Genomic DNA, 26904 nt, shown 5'->3' on the forward strand with positions numbered 1-26904 from the left:
TGGGAAGTGTTAATTAACTAGAAGTACTAATTAACCTTGACCTTAGAAAGCATGTTTCTGATACAGGGAAGGTGTCAAGAATGTACTAACTTTTAACTTGTTGCCAAGAAACAGCTGACATTGATCTTCAGCCATTTGCTGTTTGGATCTAGAGAATTCTTATTAAGCATAAATGCCAGGGTATAATTTTGCTATGAAAGATATTTATAATATTACGATTTCTATGAGGCTGTCCCTAAATGGAAAAGTTACAATTAGAGTTTATTTGTCTCGATGCCATAAATGCATTGTTTTATTTAATTATTCTTAACTGCGTGCATGATGGGGATTTTGTCTGATATATATTTGCAGAAACAAATTAATATATCTTAGACGACCAAGCAAGAAAAAGCATGTTTATGTACATATTTGCATCTATACATTAAGTTGAAAAATGGATATTTCTTATCATTTTGAAAAAGTGTTTATCTCATTGGTCTAAAAAAAATCATGTATTCAGTAAAAGTTAGTAAACTGATGGTGTGACCTGCCCACACCTACCCGGTAGAGATAATCAATAGTGAGGAATCTACAGGTCCACTAATAGAACAGGCAGAATTAATACATTTTTTGTGAAAACAGAATCTGAGACCAAGTCAAAATGGGAAATAAATACTAGAATCACAAATTTAGATAGAAGAAAAACTATGAGGAGAATATAAATTGCAGTGTGGATACATACCCAAAGAATATATTTGTACAATTATTATTACTCCTGTGGTAATAATGTGTAGCACGCTTAGATTTTTCACAGAATGTAGCAAATAACAGCTGAAATGCTACAATGACTGTGGTAGGGCAAAAGAAATTAAATGATTTGAAGATCTTTATATTACCAATAAAATAATAATAAGGGTCAAGATATAGAAGTCTTTCAGGAGTCAAATTGTATAGATTAAGTTTTAAGTATAACTTGTGGTGGAATAATATACAATAGAACTGTAATAGGAAATTAATATAAAACTATAAAGAAAATGTGTAATGTTAAAAAAATAAGGAAAAAATGAAAGTTAAAACAAGCATAAAGATGGTAGATTTAAGTTGAACTTTCTGAATAATAATATGGAATAGAGATATGATAACTAATGGATTTCAAACAAATAAAATGATAGCATTGGCGTGGTGTATGTAGAGGACACACCAAGATATAAGAACAATGAAAGTCAGAAGTAATGTAGCTGTACAGACAAGTACTAGTAAGAGCCAATACAGGATACTACCAGAGTGAGACACAGGGCTGTGGGAATGGGTATTGCTCCTGCTTTGGCACAACGATATTGTTTAGTTTAAATGTCATGCATGAGGACACCCATGCTGAAGGCAAATGAGTGAAGTAGAACATGTTAATAGCAGTTTTTCAAACAAAACTTTAGCTATGTATACATATAGGTACATATATATTTACACATACACACATATATTAAATATATACATATATTTAAGTATAAATTTTACTCAGAACGAAGAATATTCACAGAAATGCTGCTTTTAGTTTGTCACTCCAAATACTTTGATTTATTTTCTACAAGTACAGAAAACTCTTTTTTTCTTATTTAATCTTGAATTCCTTAATTTCTCGTACAAATTATTATGATCTACATATAATTTTATAGTTTCTATGCGTCATTCTGTTGATTCATAAAGGAAAGATGTAGGAGGAAGGGGCTGTTGGTTGGTTCTGGGCCTCCCAGCTAGCTTATACCCAAAATAACCACACAGAAACTGTATTATTTAAATCACTGCTTGGCCCATTAGCTCGAGCTTCTTATTGGTTAGCTCTTACATATTAATTTAACCCATTTCTATTAATTTGTGTATGGCCACATTGCTGTGGCTTACTGGCTAAAGTTCCGAGCAGCATCTGTCTCCAGCAGCTCTATGCTGTCTGTCTGACTCGGCCCTCTTTCTCCCAGAATACAGCAGTTCTTTTTTCATTAACCAATAAAAGCAACACACAGACAGAAGGACCTCCCACACCAGAAAGACATGATAGAATTGATGAATAAAACACATTTTTCTGAGTTTTATCTCAAACAGGTATACATGGCATTTAATACATACATAGCATTAAACCTCTGAAGGTTTAATGTTAAATGCTTTGTACTTCCTTGAGATACTATCTTTAAACAAAGAAAAATCAGTTGATGGTGTCAATGTGTGCTTGAGCTTCTTCATTAGTAAATTATTGGAAAAATAATGACTTAATGCCCAAGTGTGGCCAGAGTGCTTAATCACAACACTCAAGAAGGCAGAGGCAGACGAATCTCAATGAGTTCGAAGCCAGCCTGGTCTACAGAATGAGTTCCAGGACACTCAAAGATGCGCAGACAAAACCTGTCTCAAAAACTCAAAAGAATGATAAAATAGCAAAGTATCAAGGCTCTTTCTTTTAGTTCTTATAATTCTCTTTTACATGAGCATCAGGAGAAAAATGAGGATCTTCTAAGTATGCAATATGCAATATTGAAGTGGTGGTTAAAAATACTGCAAATAAAGAACAGCACTAGAACCAGAATGTTGATATAGATATGTGTTCATATGTGCCTATAATACACACATGTATATGTTTATATGTGTGTATATGTATATATGTGTATATTACTATATGTATACATGCATGTATGTGTACATGTATGTACATGTATATATGCATATATACACACTATGTGTGTATATGTGTGTATATATTTGCCTATATATAAAAAGAGAAAAAAAGAGAAAGGGGGCAGAAAAAAGGGATACTAGGAGTATGAAGAAGGAGGGAGGGATAACTATCCCCATCTGGTGAAAAAAAGCACCCAACTTCAGCTAGATCCCAGAGTCCTGACATAAAAGTAGCAATAAACACTTTCAGACAGCGTTCAGTGAGATAGGAATGCTGTCCTTTCAGTAATGATAAGCTTCTGGAAATACCATTATTGTGAGATTCAGTAAAGCAAAGGCTGATGATTAGAACAGCATGTTCATGTAACAGAAAGGAGTAAACAACACTCGCGATCAGAGAGATCAGCACAAATGTCACTTGCCAGATACCCATTGCTCGTTTCAGCCAGGTCTTGGGTCATCATGCAAATGGTTGTATCTTGACATGATACATTTCTTTTCCTAGATGTTTTAGTGTGGAGCAATGATCGAGTTATTCGCTGGATACAAGCGATTGGACTTCGAGAATATGCAAATAATATTCTGGAGAGTGGAGTCCATGGCTCACTTATAGCCCTCGACGAAAACTTTGACTACAGCAGCTTGGCTTTACTGTTGCAGATTCCAACACAGAACACCCAGGCAAGCAAGCCCTTTGTGCCGCACTTCACTGGGTCTTGATTAATAGAATAACAAGTGTTTCTCTTGGGAAAATATAGGGCTGTGAATTTATTTTTGTTTTTACTAAAACGATCTTAATTAGCACACAAGAATCCTTACATATGTGAAGTTTAAACTGGGTAACATGCAGCATGCTTATAATTCCAACACTTTGATGACTGAGGCATAGGGATCACTAGTTCAAATCCAACCTGGGATAGTATCCTCCTAGCCTTTGTATTCATAGTAATTAAAATACATAAAAATGGTATAATGTATGTTTTTTGTAATGTATCATCAGATAAATAAAACCTTCATGTTGTTTGAATAAAATGTAACTTTGATGACAGTAACTTTGATTTGATATCAACAGGCCAGGCAGATTCTTGAACGCGAGTACAATAACCTCTTGGCCCTGGGAACGGAGCGGCGACTGGATGAAGTGAGTTGTCACCTCACATTCAGAAGTCCCTTACAACTGGCAATAGCCTTCCTCAGAGAAGGGCACACCAATCAGTTGTGCAGTTCTAAATGGTCAATCCTAAAAACATAGAAACAAGTACCAATATACAGACTGAGCAAATTATATGTAGAAACATACAATAACAATTTGGGAAGTTTGGGAGATAGTAAGGAAAAAATGTAATTATATTGTAATGTCAAAAATAAAGAAGAGGCCATGAACTTGAGGGTTAGAGCATGGGAGGGATTGTAGAAAAATTAAAAAAACAACACCTTAAGTTGTATAATAATTAAAGGTGTCATACAGCCTTAAGATGTAAGATAGGGTTTTATGTTATTGATCAACATTTAATTTAAATAATGCTTCTCCAAATATATACAAGACAGAGAGGCCATACTATATTGAAATATATTGTTTCCTTCATCCACCTGTGAACATTGAATATCTGAGGAAATGTAAATCAAAATCATTTTGATATAGTATATATCACTTAGCCTAAAAAGTATCAAATAAAAATGAAATTTAGATATTGACAATAAGAATTTTAACCCTGTATAATATACAAATTATCTAAATTATCTCCCAAATGACCTTCAGTGGGAGTTAAATTGACCATCACTAAAGGATATATGTTATATTGTTCCAATAGAGCCACAACAATTTGTAATGAGTAGTGTCAGTTATTTCTCTATATGTCAGAATAAAATAAATGAGATAGTGAAGTAAATTACATATGTGTTGTGGGAGGAATGGGGCTAGTTAGACCAGAAGAACATGAAACAGATCTCTCATTTTTACAAGTGTGGTCACAGGATGCCAAACTGATAGTGAGAGAACACTGTACCCTGACACAACATAGATACAGCCCGGTGCCCTGTGCCCTGCCTTGCCCCTCTGACCATTACCTGTTTATAATCAACCAGGAATGCCCTGAATTGCATGGTTCCTATTTGCATGGGCACAGTACAGAACTGGAAATTACACACAGAAAAGCTCATGCTGACCTTCCAGGACTACACAGCCCTATCAAAACTTTGCACAGTACATATCATGTGCCAGGTGACTGAACACAAAGACACCTTAACAGTAAAAAGACTCCTCTCAAGTAGAGACCTCTGCAGCAAATCGCCCTGTGTTTTTGGTAGCGTTTTCTTATTGGTCAATCTACTGCTCTCTCAGTATGCACCACCAACTCTTTTTCCTATTCTGGTCTAAATGATGGATTCATTACCCCTTCACTCTTTCCTGCTACTTCAGTGAGTAGATACTCAGTTTATTACATGTGTGTCTACGTAGCTTCAGTCTTGGTGATCTTTGGAAATAATATCTATATGGGATGATTTATAGATTTGTTAGAAATAAACACACACACAAAATGGTGAATTCTATGTTTCTGATTACTAATTCAAATGAAAATATTTGCCTTTGAACAGGTACTTTATATATACAGAAAGAGGAGAGTGATTATTTTATTGAGACATACCAGAATTGGAGAACAGAGTTACATCATTTTTTTCTCTTTTGAAAATTTTATCCACTCTGTTTTTATTATATTCACCCCTCCCCAACTCCTCCTAAATGTGTTCCCTCTAAGCCATATATCCAATTTTGGGTCCTAATTCTTTTTTTGTAAATACAAATCAAATAAGTGATACCCATATATTTTGGGGTTCATGGCCATCCAAAGTGGTCAACCTCTCAGAGACCATACATTCAGAGAAAACTAACTCTCCCGCTTCCCCAGCAACTATTGGTTATCAATAGTTCCTAAGCCATGAGTGAGTGAAACGTTAGGATCACCTCTTTCTCCATGCTGGAATTTTGTCTGCCTCGAGCTTGCATAGGTCTCTGGCTTACTATCACACCCATTGTAAACTCACATGCCCGGCTTCCCTGATGTACCTAGAGAGCGAAATGGAACCAAATAAATCCAATGTTCTATTTAGATTAAAAAATACCTTTAGAATTTGATGATTTCAAGGATGTTTAAAGGTAACAAACTATAGATTTGAAATCATATTAAAATTTTATCTAAGAAACTTTTCTATCACATTTACTGTCTCCTTCTGGAACCAACAAAGGAGTTCAAACTGAAGCATAGCATTCCCCGTGTACTATTTAAATAAACATGGGTATTTAAATCAACTCTATCACATGCCCCTGAGCACACAGATGCATGGACTGCAGCTTCTTTGTTTTCATGCCATCAAACTCTAACTCTGTCCTGGCAGAACGATGACAAGAATTTCAGACGCGGCTCAACCTGGCGAAGGCAGTTCCCTCCCCGTGAAGTCCACGGAATCAGCATGATGCCTGGGTCCTCAGAGACATTACCAGCTGGGTTCAGATTAACTACAACGTCTGGGCAGTCAAGAAAAATGACGACGGATGGTACAGTAGCTTTACACTTCTCCCTATAGTGTAAAGAGCTTGTTTAGCCAAAGATATATAGTTCTTCAACTTTGCATAGCCTTCTGGAATTGATTCTTTTCTTGAGTTGGTTTGCTCTGCTTGAAATTCATTTTGCTTTTTTATCAAAAAAAGACAATGTGTAAACTGGCGATGCATGCAGCCATGAGACTTTATACACATTTGAAAAATAATTTACAGCCCTCCAAAAAACAGTTCCACTAATGTCTAGGAAAAGCAATACACATATACATGATTTGTATTTCTTTACTCTTCTATTGCCAAAATAAATAATCCACATAAAATGCAGGTTTGATTTGAAATCAAATCCGACTCGAAATGGGAATTCACTGTATTGGCACTTTTATACATTGAAATACAAATTTTATGTTTTATCCTTCAAATTAAGTTTCATCAGATATGATTTGTCTCTGACCAGGCAGAAAGCCTTAAATAAATAATCACAAATATGAAAAGAGAATTAACATGCACAAAACCAGCAGTGATTTCCCAATTGCATCTCTCTGTGGACACCAGACTTAGGCTACATCTTTCACAAGAGAAACAGTCATTCTGGAGAGATGGCTCAAATTTCTGTTTTGGAGACATCAAGGAAAAGCAGTCTTTCTCTTGTTATTCAGATAATAATCTAGACTCTTCATTTCTTTTCAACCTGTTATGGCAATTAAAAATCATCTGTGCATAAAGTGTCTTTGATCCACATTTCTTTAGCATGTTAATATTTTGGAACTTGTTAGCAAGGTTCGTGAATAATTTAACATGATTAAAATTGCTATGGAAGTTTGTCACTACATAGAGAAGAAAAAAAATGAAACACCACAATCCACAATACCAAGTTCTCTGAGAGTAATCTTCACAGCAAAAGCAGGCTCACCTTGGGGAGTCACTTTGTTACAGATTTCATCTAAGGAGGACTATATTGCAACTGGAGAGCTCAGCTCAATCGCACTCCGGTAAATTTTTATTAGTCACTGGGGCTAGAGAAGAGGAATGTGAGTGGCACGTGTCTGAGAAAGGTCAGGATCCCTTTCTGCAGAGAAAACCATTCTCTCTCATCTCTCGTGTGCGAACCTCTAAAGCCCTTTTCTCCTTCGCAGTTCCGTCATCAAGACTGCAGAGGTTAGACAACTCCACGGTTCGCACATACTCATGTTGACAAGCCACTCAAAGGAGGCAGCGCTAACCTGCTGTGAGTAGTGTCTCTTGGCCTAGCGACAAGGAACCGACAGAAAGATGGGGTTTACAGAGATTAGTCAACATACTCCATACCCTTTGGTATGGCCCTAGCGGCACAGAGGTGTGATCAGCCACTCTAGGACTCTATAAGTCCTGATCCTTCATCTAGCATTTCTTATCGTTACCAGTCTTCTGTGTTATGCTGTCTGCCTATTGAAGGCTTGCCACTCAGTCATTCCACATTAATGAGTTGCTAAGCATATTATTTTCAGTGGCATTTTATGTTGACACCTATATAGTTTTATTAGTATTTGAATTTCAGACTTCAAGTGTCTGTCTTGGAAGGAAGCCAAAGCAGAACAATAATAATTTGTGCAAGCTTTCAGTCAAGTAGTTTAAGAGGCAGGAAATTACATGTGGATTAATATTAACAACAAAGTTGAAAATAAAAAAATTAATTTCCAATGTCTTGTCTCTACCATTATGATTTTTTTTTTGTTTTGTTTTTTGTTTTTTGTTTTTTGAGACAGGGTTTCTCCGTAGCTTTTGGTTCCTGTCCTGGAACTAGCTCTTGTAGACCAGGCTGGCCTCGAACTCCCAGAGATCCGCCTGCCTCTGCCTCCCTAGTGCTGGGATTAAAGGCGTGTGCCACCACTGCCCGGCTCTACCATTATGATTTATACATGTTGAAATCAAGTATTAATTTTAAGAATCTGGGAAGTATACCTAGAAACAAAATTTAGAAGAACTGGGAACAGAAATTATATAAGATATAAGTCATTTATAAGGAATTACCAAACAGTGAAAGGTATTATTTCATCTACATAACATGGAATTTTCTTTTAAAACTTTTTTATGAGTAAAACTGCCTTCCTAGATTTAGAAATTTTAAATTTTTGAAAATTCCTTTAACCTAAAATTTGGGTGTACCAAACTACTCTATGATTTCCAATGAGCTGATATTTGGAAAAGAAGAGCTTTGCAGCAGTATGCGTACCCAGGGATGGGATAAAAACGCAGAAAGAGAGAGCAGCAATCTGCCTTGTGCTTTCTTTTTTTTATTGCCTTAAATCAAATCAGGATCTCTGTACAACACAGTGTTGTCTTCAGGACTAACATAAGAGCTGACATGTTGCCTTACATGGGTCACTAACAGATAAAACAGAAAAAAAATGAAGACAAATTTCTAATTTCACAAATGCTATGCTAATGTAATTTTTTTATTGTGATATACTCTTTGGTCTCATAAGGCATGGCTTAGAATATATAATCATATTGCTAAACATGAGACTTTCCAAAATACTGCTTATAACAGATTCAACATATAACATAGTAAATTTCTCAGAAATTTAATAATTCACGAGCTTATAAATGACTAATATTTTCAGGAGTGCTTGCTGCTTAGCTATAGGCTCATGCGTAGAATTAATCTTGAGCTATTTGCAATTTTTCTGTGCATGTCATTCTAGTTCATATTTCCTAGTTATGAAACTTTAAAGGGAATAAAATATGAATAGGGTCATCGAAGGCAGTCTTTACTTTTATTTTGGTGAGAAATTAAAATGACTGTTGTGACCAACAAAGTAAAAATAGACTTCTTATTGATCTTTTGTGTCAGTAAGCGTAATTGGGGGATTTTCCTAGGTTACATCATGGCTGTAATCGGTGGTAAAATACATACAGCTAAAACAGAAACTTCAAAATGTGCTATGGTTTATGGTCTGTCATGAGTAAAGCAACGCATCATTTGAAGAACTCTACAAAATATGAACTAGAATCTAAATCTATTCTACGGAATGGGTCATTTCAACCCAACTTAATAATTAGCAACCTATAAAAAATTTAGAAAGCATGCTGACATTTTATGTAACTATCCCTGTTTCTATTATAGCCATACTTTTGCCAAAGTTGAACAAATCCTACGTAACACCCCAGAAATACAATAAGTGGAGACTAGCAAATGTCACTGATCTACTGTTAGGTACATGCTAGATAGCTTTCTTTGCACTGAGATTTTAGACCAGACCTACGCACCCCAGAGGAACAGTGGGAGCCACTGGCTAGGAGCTACCAATGAACTCATGCCCTCCGTTTTCTTTCACAGAAGTCATCTTTTCAGTATATACGACCTAAAGTGCTCTACTGCCCACGAAGACAAAGGGAGAAAGCCTTTATGAAGACTGAATTCTAAGGAAACAATATACGTAACAGTTTACCAGACATTAAACACATGATTTTGGGGGGAGTCAGATAATAAGTTTGGTTAGTTTACTATGATTGTAATAAAACGCTTAAGTCATCTGAAATATGAACATCACCCACATCATAAATTCTGTACATCCGATGCTTTTATGAGATGGAATTACTTGTTTTTACATGTTGTAATATAATAGGCATTTATGTATTACTGTGTAATCATTTCTTTTTAAATGTGTAAGTCTTCTGTAAATGGATATAAATATGATTTTTTAAAAAAATAAAATATATGGTTCATGGAGTCTTGAGTGAAAACATTGAACAATTACAAGTCCTGTTTGTATCTTACCATTCCACATTTTTTACAGTCAATCCGTATGTTTCCTAGAAGCATGTTTCATGCTTCAACATGCTTCTTCTTTAAGTCTGTCAAACCTTACAGCTGAACACCTGCCTCTGATCATGTAAAAAAAAAATTAAAAAAAAAAATAGAGAGAGAATGATTTAACCTGGACCTGGAGCCAAAACTTACCTTTCAAGGCAATCAGGGATGTGATGTCCTCTCTCTGTAGAAAAAAGCACTGTGATGGCTCAATCTCCTTTTCAACAAAAACAAAAACAAAAAACAAAGCAAAACTCTGTTTACAAGCATCATATGCAATGCTTTTAAAAATTTATATTTAAAAAACATTGTCTAATCCTGTTGCCTGTGGACCAAGAAACACACACACACAACACACACACAACATAGACACACATACATACAACCCAGACACACACACATACACACACACACCTTCTTTATTAAGAACCCACATGTTCATTCAAATACCCTGAACTGCCAGCTAACCCTGGACAGTAAGTGTCAAACACTGTGGAGTCGGAGGCCCATCTCCACCAGGAACAAAAACACAAACAAACTGAACCCTTTAGCACCCCACCCTTTTTTAAAATCACTGTTAACAGGGCATTAGCCAGACTCAAGTCTAATGTTACTCAAGTCTACGCCTTTAGCTGAAATGACTTTTTTTTTTTTGTGACTTCCCTGAATTCATTTTCATCCGAGGACAAAAGACAGAATGATGAAAATATATAGTGTATAAAAAGTAGAGAAGAGTCATCTCTTTCTTGTGGCTTTATTTGGTGATATCACTGTTGTTTATTCCTAGTTTATATGGGAGATTTCAAAGTGAAACCTATCTAACAATACCATGGATCGAACTGCTGTTTACCTGCTGCTTGGTCTTATTAAGTGCAAGACCCGTCATTAGTAAATTCTTTTTTTTTCTTTTGTATTTTAATTTGTTATATTTGCACGTACATTTGTTCTGATGTCTATTTTTGTTGAACAGATTCAATCAAAAGGTAATGGTAACAGAAGCCCTCTCCATTGTCAATAAAAAAAAATAATGCTTCCAGATTTCTGCTTAAGCTTTGTTTTCTAGTAGCATAAAATTTAACGATTTACTCGAATCACAAAGACAATCACTCAGTGATTTCCAATGCAGTTTTCTTCGAAATCAGGTCTGCCACTAGAGGGAGGTCTAAACCAGCTGATGGAAGTGTTTTGAATTTAAAAAGAAAATGTTACTCAAGTAAAACCGGTGTTAAAGGAGCAAGAGCAGCTCGTGATAAGAATGAAGTCATCTAAATAAAATATAAGAGAAACTAAGATACTCATACTCTAGAAAAATTTATATTCATATTTATACATCAGTAGAGCAACGAAGTTTGCAGAGCTGTAGTGGAAGACTTGTATTAAGTAACATAAAGAAGGGAAAGATTATTTTGGCTGATATTTTTGAATGATCCAGCTCAAGAATTGGCAGATCTTCATGCTTTGGGAAATCAAGTGGTGTGGGACAGCACGGCAGGAAGCATGTACTAGAGAAAACTGCTTGCCCCAAGGCCACGGATAATGGAGAAGGTTGATGGGATTGGAGCCACACAGTCCCCTTGGGAGAGGTCCACTTCAGTGACCTAAGCATTTCACATCATCATCACCCTGTCAGGCATAGAAGTTTTGGGGAACATTCCATAGCTAAGTCTAGCAACCACTCACTCAATCACCGAAATCAGTTTCTTCTTTTGAGAAAATACATTTAAAAAATATTATTGGTGATATGTACTAACAGTGTGATACATAATGTACAACTACTTTCCTCAAGAAAATGCAAAATATGTTTTAATGTATAAGGAAATTTAGTCATATTTGAAAACTAGTTTAATGGATTGAGTTTAAATTTCTGGGTAGTTTGTTTTTTATTTTTTTATTTTTCCCATATGACCATCAACATTAGGAGTTCAAATATTTTAGAATGTCGACCAAGCCCTTTCAAATACAATTTTATATAAATAAACCTACCTTTTGACATGTAAAACAAGTTTCATTTAGATCTGTTGAGTGTATTTTATGGGGCAAAACAAATTGGCACACACTTTAGTTACTAAAAGTACTTTTATTTTTATTTTCAAATGTTTTACAAATTTAAAAATTTCATAAAATACAAGATCACACAGAACAAATTTAGGTAAATAGAAGTATAGTCACAGTTTTTTAGATTGTATTATTGCTATCAAAGACACACCCAATTCAAAAAGCTTCAGCTGAAATTTGGCAAAAAAAAAGTATTATAGTGAGATTTAAAATAAGAAGTCATTTAATTTTCTCCCCAAATTGTAAACTGTCTGATGTGTATGTTATATATTTCATTTCTCCATTTCAGCCACAAGAATGTGACCACTGTCTCTGGACTGGAGTGAAGAAGTTCCTCACTGAAATATAAGAAACAGCTCCATCCAAAGTGTAATGCACTTGGCTTTTTTTTTTTTTTGCTTATTTGTGTTTTGTTCTTAGATTCCCACAATTGGAAAGTAATGCAGGCCTGTTTGCCGAGGTCCTTTAGATCTGTTAAAGAGGAATATCTACAAATGATCTGAAGATAAAAATCCTTCTTCAGTCCTTAGATTTAAAATAAGAAGTCATTTAATTTTCTCCCCAAAAAGTTACAAGTTAGATTGTAACTTGCAAACAAAAAATGATGAATTCAGTTAAAATATCTGACTCAACTGGGGAAAAATAATGAACTGTGTCATAATGCCAACATATTAAAAATAATAATGATTTTTAACCCTATAGTCTTGATAATGTATAGAATTTACACAGGTAATGGGAAATTCAAGGAACTGAAAAGTTCCCAGTAATAATATGTATATCCAGTTGGTTTAACTCATGGTACCAAAACAATTAAAAAGCTAAAGATATTGTTTTCAGATTTACCAACGAAGAAGGTAGTTTAATCAGTAAAAGTTTCCTTTGAGAAGTCACTTATCATCTATGCAGTAGTCCAAAGAGGCCTAAAGGAGAGCTTTTATAAAAAATACATATTATTTTATGACAGGTAAATTCTAATTTGTTGCTTTCCACCTGCATTTCGTGTATTTGAACATTGTTAGAACATTGGGCTCTTCATAATAATATTTCCCAAAAACTGAAGAATTGAGAAATTATTCCGAAAGCTCTCAATGATTCAATGATCACAGTATACTCTTTGGATTTAAATGTATGCTCTGATGAATAATACATGTAGAGCTCTAAGCTAATTAATTATTTCTACTCTTGTTGATGGATATACTTCTATAACCTTATTAAAGGCTCGTTTTAATGTTTTTGAAAGGGCTCAATCATTTTATAGAAGTGTAGATGGAAATAAATGTTAGAGCATAATTTGTAAATGAGTTAACATTTATTCAAAGTAAAAACTTACAATAAATGTAGACATTTGGGGTTCTCTTGAAACCCAGAGGTTCGTGCGTGCAGTCTCTCTCCTGAGCCATATTTATCTGGGGACTGATACGGCTGACGCCTCAATGGAACACATGATTTCCAGTACTTAAGGCTTCATATTTTTCTTTAAAATCCCTTGTTGGGATATATGGCTCAAGGCCACACCATAAATTCATTGATATCCTAGAGTATAGCTCAGTGAAAGAGTGCTTGTCTCTGGGTTCAATCCCATAAGAGAAAAAAAATGCTAATTTTTTTTTTTTTTTTTTTTTTTTTGGTTTTTCGAGACAGGTTTTTTTCTGTGGTTTTGGAGCCTGTCCTGGAACTAGCCTCTTGTAGACCAGGCTGGACTTGAACTCACAGAGATTCGCCTGCCTCTGCCTCCCGAGTGCTGGGATTAAAGGCGTGCGCCACCAACGCCCGGCTTGGAATTCAGTATGATAGTATCCAAGCAACCAAGAGTTAGAGGACCAGGGTTTCCAAGACAGACACACTCATATAGTAAATGTGAAGCCAACCTAGGAGACATGTCACCTTGTCAAAAAAAAAAAAAAAAAAAAAAAAAAGGAAAAGAAAAAACAAAACAAAATGGGGAAACTCATTGAGATTATCTAGAAAGTCTCCTGATTTTTAGAACAAGATTAAAACTTCCCTATTTTTTTTAAATATTTTTTTTGCCATTCCATTCCATTTCTATGCCATTTCCTTGAGGCTATTGGTAGATGCAGGCATCAAGACAGACACAATCAACTCGGGCATGGGATTTGAGGAGCCTTCATTCTACAACAGGTTTGGTGGAAAACTGTCTAGTTTCTCTGCCAGACATATGCCTCCCCTTACGCAGTCACAGAAAACCTAGAAATGGTACTCCATTCTGAGGCCCTGTGTTGCTAGAGAACCAAGCAGCACTGCTCCATTCTGGGCCCTGTGTTGCTTACACAATCGTCTTTAGATGATTACCTGTAAACAAGTTAGTCATCTTAAAAATGTTAAACATTTGAGGTTCCATAGTAACAGTGTAAATTATATTTTACCTTGATTTGAATTTAGATTTTGATCAAAGTGTGGCTGATATTACAGATGTTTTCAATTGAAATGTGTTTGTAAGGCACATGAATTTATAAAAATGTACACTAAAGACATATTCCTTAACATGCAAGATAGCATATAATGATCCACATTACAGGAAAGAGGTAACAATATGAACTGGCTCACATGACATAACATAACATAAAATACAGCCTTTTCATGGGTTATTAGACTGATTTAAATCTAAGGCTCACATTTGAGTTAAAAATGAAATTTTAAGTGTTTACTTATAGAAAATAAACAACTTAAATCCAGCTATAAGATGAAGACAGACTGACTGGACGTAGTAAATAAAAATCACAAGCTCTGCCTCAGCACTTCTTCTATGTGACCAAAAATGCTGGGGTCCTCAATAGTAGGCGTTACCTGGAAAGAAAAGAACAATGTCAGATGCTCACATTCCCTTGAACTTCTCTAGGACTTTTTGTACAAAAAAAAAAAAACAAAACAGTGATATACTCTGTTTTAGCACTCATGTTTTTTGTTTTGTTATGATTTTAACTTTCTTTTGATGTTTTTCTTTTTTGACACAGTGGCTCCTGTAGTATAGGTTGGCTTCAAACACCTTACCTAGCAGTGGTCAGCCTCGAGTTCCTAATTTCCCTGACTTTACTTCCCAAATGCTAGGGTTGCAGGCCACATGATTTATACCCCCAATTATTTCACAAAAAGAAAAGAAACAGGCAAAATGTGTGAAGTAGTGACCTTCAAATACAATACTTAAAATTTAATCTTTAGGAATAGTCAGGGGAATTGCGTGTTTAGCAAAATTGTTGGTATGTCCACGGAGTCTCCAGAATTTGTGTTTGTTTACTCTGAAATTCCCTCAGACAAATGATTCTTACAATTCTATTAAAATTATAGATGTTTATGACAATAACATGCATCGACACAGATTCATGTATTTGAATCAGTCTAAAGTTTCCTAAGACAATTGTCTCTCTTCATAGTAGAATCAATTAGCACTGATATCCTAGAACATTTTAGACTTCTCAGAAACTTCAATTTCTCATCATGGATGGTCTTTAGTGATTATAATGAAGCAAAATATACATTTAGTTCAAAGAGATGAATTTCTTCAAGTTTGTTTGAAATGTACAAAATTGATAAACTCAAAAGTTCACCCATCAGTTCCTATAAGTAAAGCATATGATTTAATCAATATGTCTTTCTCAAACTCTCATACTTACAGAGTATGAAGGTTTGCTGGGGATAGAATTCATGATTGAAAATGTGAATTTAATAGAATTTTGCTTGTGCCACACACATGATCAAAATCATTTCAGGACTCAGCATTATAGAATCTGAATTGTTTACCTTATAAGGCTTGCCATTGACCAAGGCAGACAGCGTAGACCGTGGAATTTTGCCAGACCTCGTTTTGGGTAACTGCTTGACAAAAACTGCATTCCGAAAAGCAGCCACAGGGCCAATGCTCTGCCTAACATGTTTCACGATTTCTTCCAAGACTTGTTCTTCTGTTGCATTTATATCTAGTGAGAAAAAAAGTGAGCTGGTAAGAGCAAAACTAATGCCAATCATTCTGACCCAAGCAGCCACGGACGACAGAGACAGCTCACCTTTCTTCAACACGCAGAGGGCTAAAGGAACATGACCTTTCAAAGGGTCTTCTTTGCCAACCACAGCACAGTCAGCAACAGTGCCATGTGAAAGGACTGACTGCAAGAAAAAAGGCCATGCTTTAGAAAATATATATATTAAGGTTATATATGCATATATAATCTTAATATCTTTAGAAAAGGGAATCGTGAGATCCATAGCCGCTTTCCTGCAATTTCCTACAGGTTCACATCATTTCAACTGAGGCAAACAGCATCCCCATGGTAGTTACTGCAGGCCGACAGTAACAAAGATAAATTGCTTGGCTTCCCTGGAAAGTGAAGAGATTGTTTCTTCACCTTAATTGCTTGTTGATGAAGTCAAAGAAAATGCGTTGTGGGTATTGTACATAAACAGAGCACACAGGCCTTCTCTAACAGGAAGCTTTAGGGGTATTTGATTCGATATCAGAGCTGTCTACCTAATAAGTGTGCTTTTCAACGGATCCAAGGATGCCCCCCAAAAAAGAGTGAATTTATTTCTGAGGACTAATGGAACATTCTATTCCATAGATGGATCCTTCCACCTACAGAGGCTTCTCCAAATATAGGGGAGATTTTCCATGAACAGAATCCCTGGTATCAGATTATCACCACTATGGAGAACAATTTCTGTAGTGCTCACCCCAAGGTCATAAAGGGCAAATCAGCTTTATCTCTACGATCACAGATTTATTTACCGCAAGAAATATAGATGCCTATGGTTAAATTATCTCCTTAGGTGTGGTTTACACACATATACGAGCAAAAGTCCTCTGAGACTGATGCGCATTTTTCTTTTCAAATGTATAACAAGAGAGAAGAGTCAATAATCTTGATACACAGCTCATTTCCTGGAGCTTATTCTGTCTTCTCTTCATTCATTCAACAAATACTTGATGCTCTCAAAACTACAAGGCTACTGCACAAGGCTCAGTGAAGAGCAAATATGCACAAAAGATTGTACTGGATGTTTTCGTGTGTCAACTTGATGCAAGCTACAGTCTTCAGAAGAGGAGCCTCAGCTGAGGAAAGTCCTTCCTGGAATCCAGCTGGAAGGTATTTTCTCATTTAGTCATCATTACCTGAGGGCCCAGGCCTGTTCTGCTGGTCCTGGATTCTATAAGTGGATGGGCTGAATAAGCTATGGGAAGCAAGCCAGTAAACACCTCCCCTCCATGGCCCCTTCATCAGCTCCTGCCTCTGAGATCCTGCCCGGTTTAGGTTCCTTTCCTGACTTCTTTCAGTAATGAATAGCAATGCTGAAGTGTTAAGTCAGGTCATGGTATTTCATCTCAGCAACAGAACCCCTAAGACAAATTGGTACCAGCATAGTGTGGTATTGCTGTGATAGACATGACTATGTTTGGGCGAGGATCGTGGAAGGACTTTGGAACTTTGAGCTAGAAGAACCATTGAGTGGTAAAAGCTCAGTGAGATGTTCTTTAGGAACTTGGAAGGCAAGAATGTTGAGAGCACTGCAGAAGATGGAGGCCTGGCTTATGAAGTTTCAGAGTGAAGTGTAAAGACTATATCACGGCCATTGGGCATTGTGGATTCAAATTGTCTGTGGTTTTGGTTAGCTGGGGCTGAAGAATTAACAAGAGACCAGAACTACTAAAGCAAAATTTTGCTTTGCTGGGATACATGAAGCTAGTCAGCTGAAGCTAAGAAATTCGTGGTGATTAAGAGAGACCAGCATCACTAAGGTGAAATCAGGAAAGTGTTTCCTGAGAGCACAGAGAAGCTGTGTTCCAGAGGTGGCCAAGGTTGTACCTCGTGCTGGCAGCCAGATTGGGAATGTGTAACCGTAACCCTTTTGAAGGCATGGAAGAGTTATATAGAGAGCACTTGACTATAATAGCACTGAGGGCACAGGAGAGGTCATTGGTGAAGGCGCAGCCACAGTGGCCGTTGAAGACCCAAGACTAAAGAGGTCATGTAAAGAAGTTGAGGCTTGGCACTATGAAGACAGCTTAGGAGTGGCTATTGGTGAAAGAGTAGCCCAGTTACAACAAGGACCCCAGCATTCTAGAGATGCCAGTGTCATGGGAGGACCACCAAGAAGATCAGCAGCAATGGAGTAGAGTCAGCCAGAGCCTAGAAGACAAACTATGTGTGTTGCAGAGGGCAGAGCTGGAGAAACGACCCAAACCCTTGGGGGATTCCAGAAGATCCTGAGTGAATCCCAGGTAAATGGACATTGAGTTCTTTATTCTGGCGGAGCTTGGTTTTGCTTGGTTGAGATTGTGACAGTGCCCTGGTTCTTCCCTCTTGAAGAAGGTATTTAATTTTGATTTTTAAAGGAGCCAACAGTTGAAAGACTTGAACTTTTTAAAAAAGATTGCCTATTTTAAAGGAGCTGAAATTTTTAATATGTTTGAATTTATAAAGACTTGGGACTTTTAAAGTTATTTAAGATCTTGGGGATGAATAAGAAAGGGAGGGTTGTGACTTAAGAGTGATTTGCTTGTGTGTCAGGTTAACAAGGAGTCAGTTGTACTTGGTAGTTTAGTGAAGTTGACACAAGGTAGAGTCACCAGAAGGAGTCTCAGTGAGGAAATGTCTCCTGATGATCTAGCTGTAAGGTATTTTCTCATTTACTTATCAATGAGAGAGGGTCCAGTCCGTGGTAGTTGGTGTCATCTCTAAGCTGTTAGTCCTGGGTTCTACAAGAAAGTGGGGTGAGCAAGCAAGGGAAGCAAGCCAGTAGGCAGCTCCCCTCCATGACCTCTGCATCAGCTCCTGTCTCGGGAACCTGACCTGTTTCCTAACTTCCTTCAGTGGTGAACAACAATGCTAAAGTGGAAGCCAAATTAACCCTTGCCTCCCCAACTTGCCTTTTGGTCATGGTATTTTGTCCCAGTAATAGATATCCTAACTAAGACATGGAGTTTATTCTATCAGAGAAGAAAGTTATTTAAAAGTCATCATAAATCTGGGCAGTGCTGGCGCATGCCTTTAATCCCAGCACTCAGGAGGCAGAGGCAGGCGGATCTCCGTGAGCTCGAGGCCAGCCTGGACTACAAGAGCTAGTTCCAGGACAGGTTCCAAAAGCTACAGAGAAACCCTGTCTCAAAAAACAAACAAAAAAAGTCATCATAAATGTTTAATTTTTTATGGCCATGTAGGTACAAAAAGGAATAAGGTATCTGCAAAAATGGATTATCTAAATGAAAGGTAACACTGAAAGCTGCTAACATCACCCAAGGATATGGACTTCAGAGAGAGCTTCCCTTAGCATAAGACAATAAGAATATATGGGTAGACATTTTCCAGGCAACGGAGATGGGGCAAGAAAAATCTCAATGAAACTACCCAAGATCAATTCGGATCAGGAGATAAGTGAGTGAGGCTGGGGAGACCAATGGTGGTGGCAGAAGAGAGGCTGCTACTTATGAAATTGAGCTGTTTGGGGGATTTAATTCAACTTTTAGAAGCACTGGCAAGGAATGTAGCAATTTCAGGAATAAGAAATGCAAAGTCAGAGTGAAATTTTAAGGTATATATTTGGAGTAGGCATAGAATTACAATAAATTAAGCAGAAAGTGGAAACTCCCCACATAGATCGTGTCCTCATGTGTACATAGCCTGCCTGACTCATGTGCACATTTATGCATCTTTACTATAATCTATAGGTTCAGACCATTTGTGGCATATATCACCACTGTACAATACACAAAATAGCTTGACTTATTTCCAAATGTCCTCACCATTGATCCTCCATTTCCATGAACCCTTATTGGCATTAATCCTTTTGCTCTACCCCAATTCCTTCTCACGGTACCATACAACTTATTACCATATTGTCTCCATTTTCAGATTGACTTTTTATACTTAAGTATAAAAGGAGATTTTTGAGAAATATGGACTTTCATATCAGTATGGAAAATAGCAAACTATTGAGAGAGGGAGGTTTCTGTTTAGACAGGGTAACATACTAAGGGTCTTATAGTGTACTCATGTTGGGGTAGTAGATGTAAAAATATCACATTAAGAAGCAAAACAGATAATAATATGAGACGATATTTTGGGTCTGTGTGTGAATAATCTAGAGAGGTTGTGTAAAGATAATAAGAAAAACCCTGAGAGATGTGAACTTGAGTAGTTGGTTGGAAGAGATTGAGGTGTTTGTTTATTGGGTTTTGCTTTTTTAGCTAAAAATTGCTAGACTTAGGAAAAACATTGTGTCTTTCCTCGAAAGTGGTCCCTTCAGATACATTGAAGACTCCTAAGTATAAAAGTTGTATCCAGGAGACTCGTGATCTGAATATCACATGTGGATGTCATTCATGCAAAGATAGCAATGGAAGCTGTAGACATAGATCGTATTATTGAGGGAGAAAGTAGAAAAAAGAAAGTTTGAAGAACATAAGGAACACTAACATAAATGGACACCCATAAAAGAAGCAACTGGAAAAGAAGAAAAATCCCAAAAGATGGGGGGAGTGTGTGTAAAACAAAACACAACAGAATTAGAAAGGTGCTCACTTAAGATCCAAGTGTTCATTGTTACTTGCTATTGATTTCCTTTATGAAACCGTATTGAAACTGTGCCTTCTCTTTTCAAAACTCTTGGGATCCTCAATAAACACAGGATATCTGGCACAAATCCAATGTGTGACCTCACACAGCCCCAACTGGAAATGGTAATACAAATCATTATAATATCCCTTCTCTGAATGCTTGGGTTGTCTTTCTGTGCACACTGCTAACTCCTACAAATGCAAAGAGTGGGGCATGTGAAAGTGCTTGAGACACTCATTCCTTCTTTGTCTCCAAAATCTAAAACATTCTGCTGCAGACACTGGGCAGTCTGTAAACCAACATATTCTGCCACGACTTCAGTTTCTTGTCTTAAAATGTTCCGTTTTTATAACCTTTTTTACTTTTAAAGTCCATATGTTGCAAATGCAGAGACAACTCACTGCCTGATTTTATTTTGTGGGTAGTTACTATGGCCAGTTGCCAGTTATGATAAAATAACTTAGAGCAAGTGACACGTGGATTTGGTAGGCAAAATAGCACATTTTTTGATGAATGAAAATGGCTCTTTTATTTGGCTAGCTAAAGGCATCAACGAAGTGTTCCTTGGTGCCCCAAGCTTCTGTAACCTATTTTTGTAACATGATGATGTAATCTCTTCAAAGTATTTTTATTTAAAATATTATTTAGATATTTTGTTGCCTAGCCAGTATGGCAATACTACTAACTAAAAATAAATATCAAAACTTCCACACTGTACATTTTTTCCATTTAACATTTAATTGCTTCACTTTTCTTTTTTTAATGGTGACACATTTTAAAATAGTTAGTGAATCAATTGTTTTTTAAAGTTGAAAGGATAATTTATAAATAAATCATACATAATTCCCTGGAATATAATATCAAAGTGTTCCATTTTATCTGCTCAGATAAATTTTTAGTTTGTAAGAATACAAAGCCATTTTCCAGAAACAGGTGTCAACTCTAAATAGAGATCATTGTAGCAATGAATATTATGCTTTTCAACCATTCAATAGGCACTATAAAGGAAGAGAGAGGGATTCCTTGGTTTTTCTACTCATAATATTTGCATGGTAGATGATGGTTTCAAATGCACAATTTAAAAGAGCAACATCATAACACACATTGACGATATCTGAGAAAAAGAAGCCGATCAAAATTTTATGGAGAAGACAGTGAAAGCCCTATTTGCACATCACCTCCACATGATGGCAATGAACTATTCCTAATAAACTTGCATTAGGATGAAAGACAGAAGTTCAGCTTAAAACAGGACTGTCTTGATAAGTATCTGCTATTGTTCCAAATATGGCCATTTTTCTATATGTTTTAATGAATTTATGGGCTCTTATTGAGTCTCCAAGGCAACATACTCAAGTTTTGAAGTTATGTTTTTTTTTTAAATTTTACATATAAGCAATATTAAAGACTCAATAGGTTGTATTTGTATAGTGAAGTGTATATGTGTGTGCACATGCATGTATGTGTATAACAATAATAATCATAGAAAAGGGTGCTATGAATTTGAGGCTTCAAGAGAGGGACACGAAGGGAATAAGAAGGGAAGTATACGGGAAAAGTTAGAAGGAATAAAGGGGAAATGATATAATTTTGACCAAAATATTTAAAAATTATTTTAATTTAAAAAAATATTTCAAATCAGTCATCCTCCATGCCATTTCATGAGAACTGTTGGTCTCCATGGTCAGAAAAAGGAGGGTGCTTTTTCAGCTCTTCTTCCACTGAAGTACTCTAGTACATGGTTACAGACGTTCTGTGTCTACTGAAATTTCCAGGGGTCTTTAGAGAGGATTTGGAAATGTACATACATGGAAATAGACCCACTTATCTTGGCATCATCCTTAAAATAACAAGCAAAATATCTAAGTTGGAGAACATTGTGCTTGATCAGAATAACTTCCCTGGGAGGAATCTAAAAGACCCTGCCCCAGACTTACCAGGAAGCATTTTCAGAGCAGAGTCCCATGCTCCCAGGGATATTATTAGATTAATTAACAAACTTAAACATTTTCTACAAATGAAAAATGAAGGCCGAGAGTCCCGTGTTTTTCCCATAGTTTCTGTCTACAGCAGTAAGAGAGAGCTAAGGAAGGGAGAACATGCTGGTTGCTGTTGGAGTTGTCTCACCAACCCCGAACTAGAAATTTTCAGTTTCATTTTTCATGAGGACACTTTGAACTTCCTCCAAGTTTCTCAGTTCACCAGCTCCTTGCTAGGATTTCAAAGATTAATCAAAGTTTAAAATAGATCTTATTGCTAAGTAGGCACAGGAGGCTATTTCATGCACTGGGGTCTGCAAAAATAATGTCCTTTTAAATTTGTAAAAAGTATTTGACAGCTCCATTTTCTCATACAAGGAATAGAAAGATCAGAGTATTCTAAAGTATTTCTGGCAGTAATTTTCATAGATTATCAGCTGCTTTTATGTTCACTAATTTAATACCCTTTTAAAATTTTATTTAGCCCTTTGATTATCCAATGTCAAGTGGTAAGCACTGAAATCATATATACATAAGCAATAATAAACATTCTATAAAATATATATGAATATTAATATATCCATGAATATATAGAAATCTCATCATATATATGAAAATAGGCCATGGATTTGAAGAGAAATATATGGGAAAGTTTAAATAGATTAAAAGGAAAGAGGAACCGATGTAACTCTACTTTAATTTAAAAAGATAAACTGTAAAAAATTTAAGAAGTTTTATGTAGTAAAATTAGAAATAGGTAAGCATTTTTATCATACTTAAAATCAGCAATTAACTGTTACATTTATGGAAATGGATTTTTCAGTCGATTCAGGACCTTACATTCTTTTGAAATACACTAAAATATAAGTTTCTGGTTATCACAAATTATAGCCATATAAAAACAAGATAATTGTAAAATAGCATTAAAAGTCATGTGGTATAGAGTACGTTATAAATCACCTCTTACTAAAACATATCACAGTCTTTTTCTAGAAGTATCAACATTCTAGCCTTACTCAGAAGGTTGGGTATATCAATAAGAGAGAGTAAAAATATCAGAGAGAAAATTGCAGGCACATGTTGCATATTAATTTTCTAAGATATTTAATGAGAAACAGAAACATGCCAATAAGTAAGTGATTACACAGATATTCCAAATAAAAGGAAAAGAGACCAAATGTGAAATAAAGTTTCTTACTAAGCATAAATATTCAATAATAATTAATCATTTATTTATATTAAGAGACATGTTAGAGTCAAGGGCGAAAAAATATTCTAAGACCCTGTAACAATATTTCTGTTGAAAATCAACAACTCAGGTCTGCTGCCTTCATTTTTCTACTTTATCTGCTCATTTTGAGCTTGCCTGAATTCTGCTGTTACACGGTGAGGAGGATGTCAGCGGAAGCGTAAAAATCCACAACACATAACCGTATAATTGACTTTGACAATTTTTATCCTAAAAGTAAGGAAACTAAGAACTCTGACTGATAAGAGCTCTGCAAACATCACCTTCACAGTTTGATTAGCTAGGCTACAAGAAAAGCATATGAATTTTGGCGTTAATCTTCTAGAGGCAAGAAATTAAAAGTTCATACGAGCGGAACCAGCATTTGACAGCACTTTGAAATACACGAAGCAAAAATTTCCATTTCAAGTTAGGACAAAATGTTGTCATTTAATAACAAGATATTATAATAGCGCATGGTGGGCATGCGTTCTAGGACATTTTATGATTTTTTTTTATTCAAAAACATCACACTGACTGACAGTAAAGATGTCATTAAAAAAAGATAAAAAATAAGGTCATCATCACAAGAAAAATTAAGTTGTTTAGTTTGACCTGAAGTCAGGCATAGCCATTAAAGAAGATGAACCTGCCAATTAAAAGGAGAAAAATGGGGCTTTGGAATCTTTTGATGCTGATACATTGAATTGTTAATCACGTTAGCTTTAATTTTTCCTTCATTGAATTTTTCTTTGTTTATTCCATGCAGTATAGGAACTATACTGGAGTTCTCCTATAGAAATAAACAAGTTAAATAACTGGACCTGCTTTATCTTTTCTAATTAGACTTATTACAGTGACATTTTTCCAGCTAAAATAACTATCGAAAGTTTCATAACACATTTCTCAGTCATAGACTCTTGTGTAAAAATGACAAAATTAAGTAACTATCAGTTTTTCAGAGCTATCAGTTTTCTTTTTTCAATTTTTAATTTTTATTTTTATTGCCGTTATTCATTATGCACAGAGAGAGGCATATAGTGACATTTTCAATGGTAATCATATATACTTTGCTTATGTTCACATCCCTATACCTTCCCATTACCCCCATCTACACTCCTTGCTCCTTGTATTTCCTATTTTTCCCAATTATATACATACATGGATATATACATATACACATATATATGGAAATAAATATTATATGTCCACATAAATATATATTATCAAATGTGGCACTTCCAATAAGTATATACAGAAAAATACAAGAAAAACCTGCTAAGCCTTGCCAGAGGCCCAGATGAAGGAACAAAGGAAGGAGCCTTGAAGCCGGCCTTGTCTTCCCCACTCCACATCACATCAATACTACAAAAAAAAAAAAAAAAAAGCAAAAAGCAGGACTAGTTCCTGACCACCAGACTCTTCACATTACACCAATGGACATCAAGTAAGTTGAACCTTTTTCTTCTCATGAGAAACAGCATACCCTGTGGGAGGGAGAACAGGAGTCTCTCCACTCCACAAGAAAAACACAAAAAGATTAACTGTTCATTGCTTTCCCCATCAGAACCCATGAAGACCAAGAATGGATCTCTGCCGACTCACCCTGCTCTACCTCAGAACATGCCGGGATTCATACAGACCCTTACCTGTTCTCTTTCTGTGAATCTCATACATGAGGATACTGTGGAATGAACCCAGGTAATAGAACGACCAAGCAAAATGTCAGCTTATCACATAGAAACCAGTTAAAAACAAACGCAAGCAACAGTGAATAAAGGTGTGATATTTGAATTCCGTATTCTCTTTAAAGTCAGTGCTCTATCCTGGCAACCAGTCATGAGACAAGGCAAAAAATTCAATAATTTTCTGGGATACTTTGAAGAGTGAGGGCCCAACAATAAGTCACTGCAGGAAAAAGAAAGGGAAGAAGAGGACACAGGCAATCACAGCATCCTGGAACAAGTTCTGCCGGACCAAGTGCAAATGGAGGAAGACATGAAATGAACTGGAGGGTTCTGAGAACTGAAAATTTTACCAAGAACCCTTCCCTCAGAACTTCTCTGCTGCATAGCTGGGAGTGAAGGTGAATGCCAGAGAAGACAAAAATCTCACATTTTAGCTATGAAATGAGGAAAAGCACTACATTGGAAAGTTTCAGGACAGTCTGCAGGATCTTCTATGTAAGTTCCACATTATTAAAAAAAAAAAGCACAAAAACAAACACCAAAATACTGCCTTGACACAGCCTAACTTGGTGGGTTTACATCATATCTAATGCAGAAAGGGAAATGATCAGTTCTAGAACCCTTCTAGCCATCCTGTTGACTTTCACTACTCACTTATGGTATCACATAAGAAATATCATCTAGTTCAAAAATTCTTATAAAAATAAGCATTACCTTCAGATTAAAAGAGAGAAAAGAAACTACATTCAGACATTATGCTTGTGCATAGAGTATATCAAGATACCTAAAGGTTAAAAAGTATTTAGAATTAGTTACATATAGTTAGCAAAAATAGCATAGTACTTAAATTTTTTTGAAAAGTAAAAATATTTACGTTTACTAGCTATTAGTATCTGTAAACTACTTAAAAGAATATACCCTACCTTCAACAGATAAACATCAAATGCTTGGCAACGAATCTGCCAAAATGTGTTCACAAAACACATTATGAAAAAAAGATCAAAGAATATCTACAGCAATGAGGAAGGACACAATGCTTATGGATTAGAAGGTCAAAGTCATTCAGATATAAACTTTCCCAAGGCAATCTGTAATGTAATGTATATGGGTTTTACTATAGCAATCAACATTGGTGAATGGATTCATTGTAGCCACAGAAAAACTCATCATGTCTATAAAAGTAGAGTAGCCAGAGAAGCTAAGATGATATTGAGAAAGAGCAAATGCAGGGAACATACTACTTGACCTTAAAAATCCTCCTCAGGGCTACAATCCTAATCCAGCCTGGTCCTGGAGAAATGGCAGACTCCTAGACTAGTGAAACAGCTGAACTAAAAAACAGACCACTTGGAGAGCATCGGCTCATTTGTAGCAGAGAAGCTAAGATTATTCAGCAGGGAA

The 26904-nt window shown here is 36.0% G+C and overlaps 2 protein-coding genes across 32 annotated transcripts in view; one reads left to right on the forward strand and one right to left on the reverse strand.

Annotated features, from left to right (window-relative positions):
- Positions 1-11027, forward strand: part of Ppfia2 (PTPRF interacting protein alpha 2) — a 330645-nt gene extending 319618 nt beyond the window's left edge. For 19 of the 31 annotated variants that reach the window (XM_057757739.1, XM_057757738.1, XM_057757742.1 and 16 more), the window contains 5 exons: positions 3149-3324; positions 3716-3784; positions 6037-6196; positions 7333-7424; positions 9516-11027. In XM_057757739.1, coding sequence (XP_057613722.1) covers positions 3149-3324; positions 3716-3784; positions 6037-6196; positions 7333-7391 — 464 coding nt within the window. In that variant the 3' untranslated portion in view covers positions 7392-7424; positions 9516-11027. The remainder of the gene's footprint in view (positions 1-3148; positions 3325-3715; positions 3785-6036; positions 6197-7332; positions 7425-9515) is intronic. The other 12 variants (XM_057757750.1, XM_057757745.1, XM_057757747.1 and 9 more) reach the window with 1 other exon arrangement.
- Positions 11028-12081: 1054 nt separating this feature from the next.
- Positions 12082-26904, reverse strand: part of Acss3 (acyl-CoA synthetase short chain family member 3) — a 150846-nt gene continuing 136023 nt past the window's right edge. Inside the window, exons 14-16 of the mRNA XM_057758186.1 lie at positions 16064-16163; positions 15801-15976; positions 12082-14849 (exon numbers count right to left, since the gene is read on the reverse strand). Of these exons, the coding sequence (XP_057614169.1) occupies positions 14781-14849; positions 15801-15976; positions 16064-16163 (345 nt within the window). The 3' untranslated portion in view covers positions 12082-14780. The remainder of the gene's footprint in view (positions 14850-15800; positions 15977-16063; positions 16164-26904) is intronic.

This window comes from Chionomys nivalis, chromosome 25 (assembly GCF_950005125.1).
Source record: "Chionomys nivalis chromosome 25, mChiNiv1.1, whole genome shotgun sequence".
NCBI classification, from domain to species: domain Eukaryota; kingdom Metazoa; phylum Chordata; class Mammalia; order Rodentia; family Cricetidae; genus Chionomys; species Chionomys nivalis.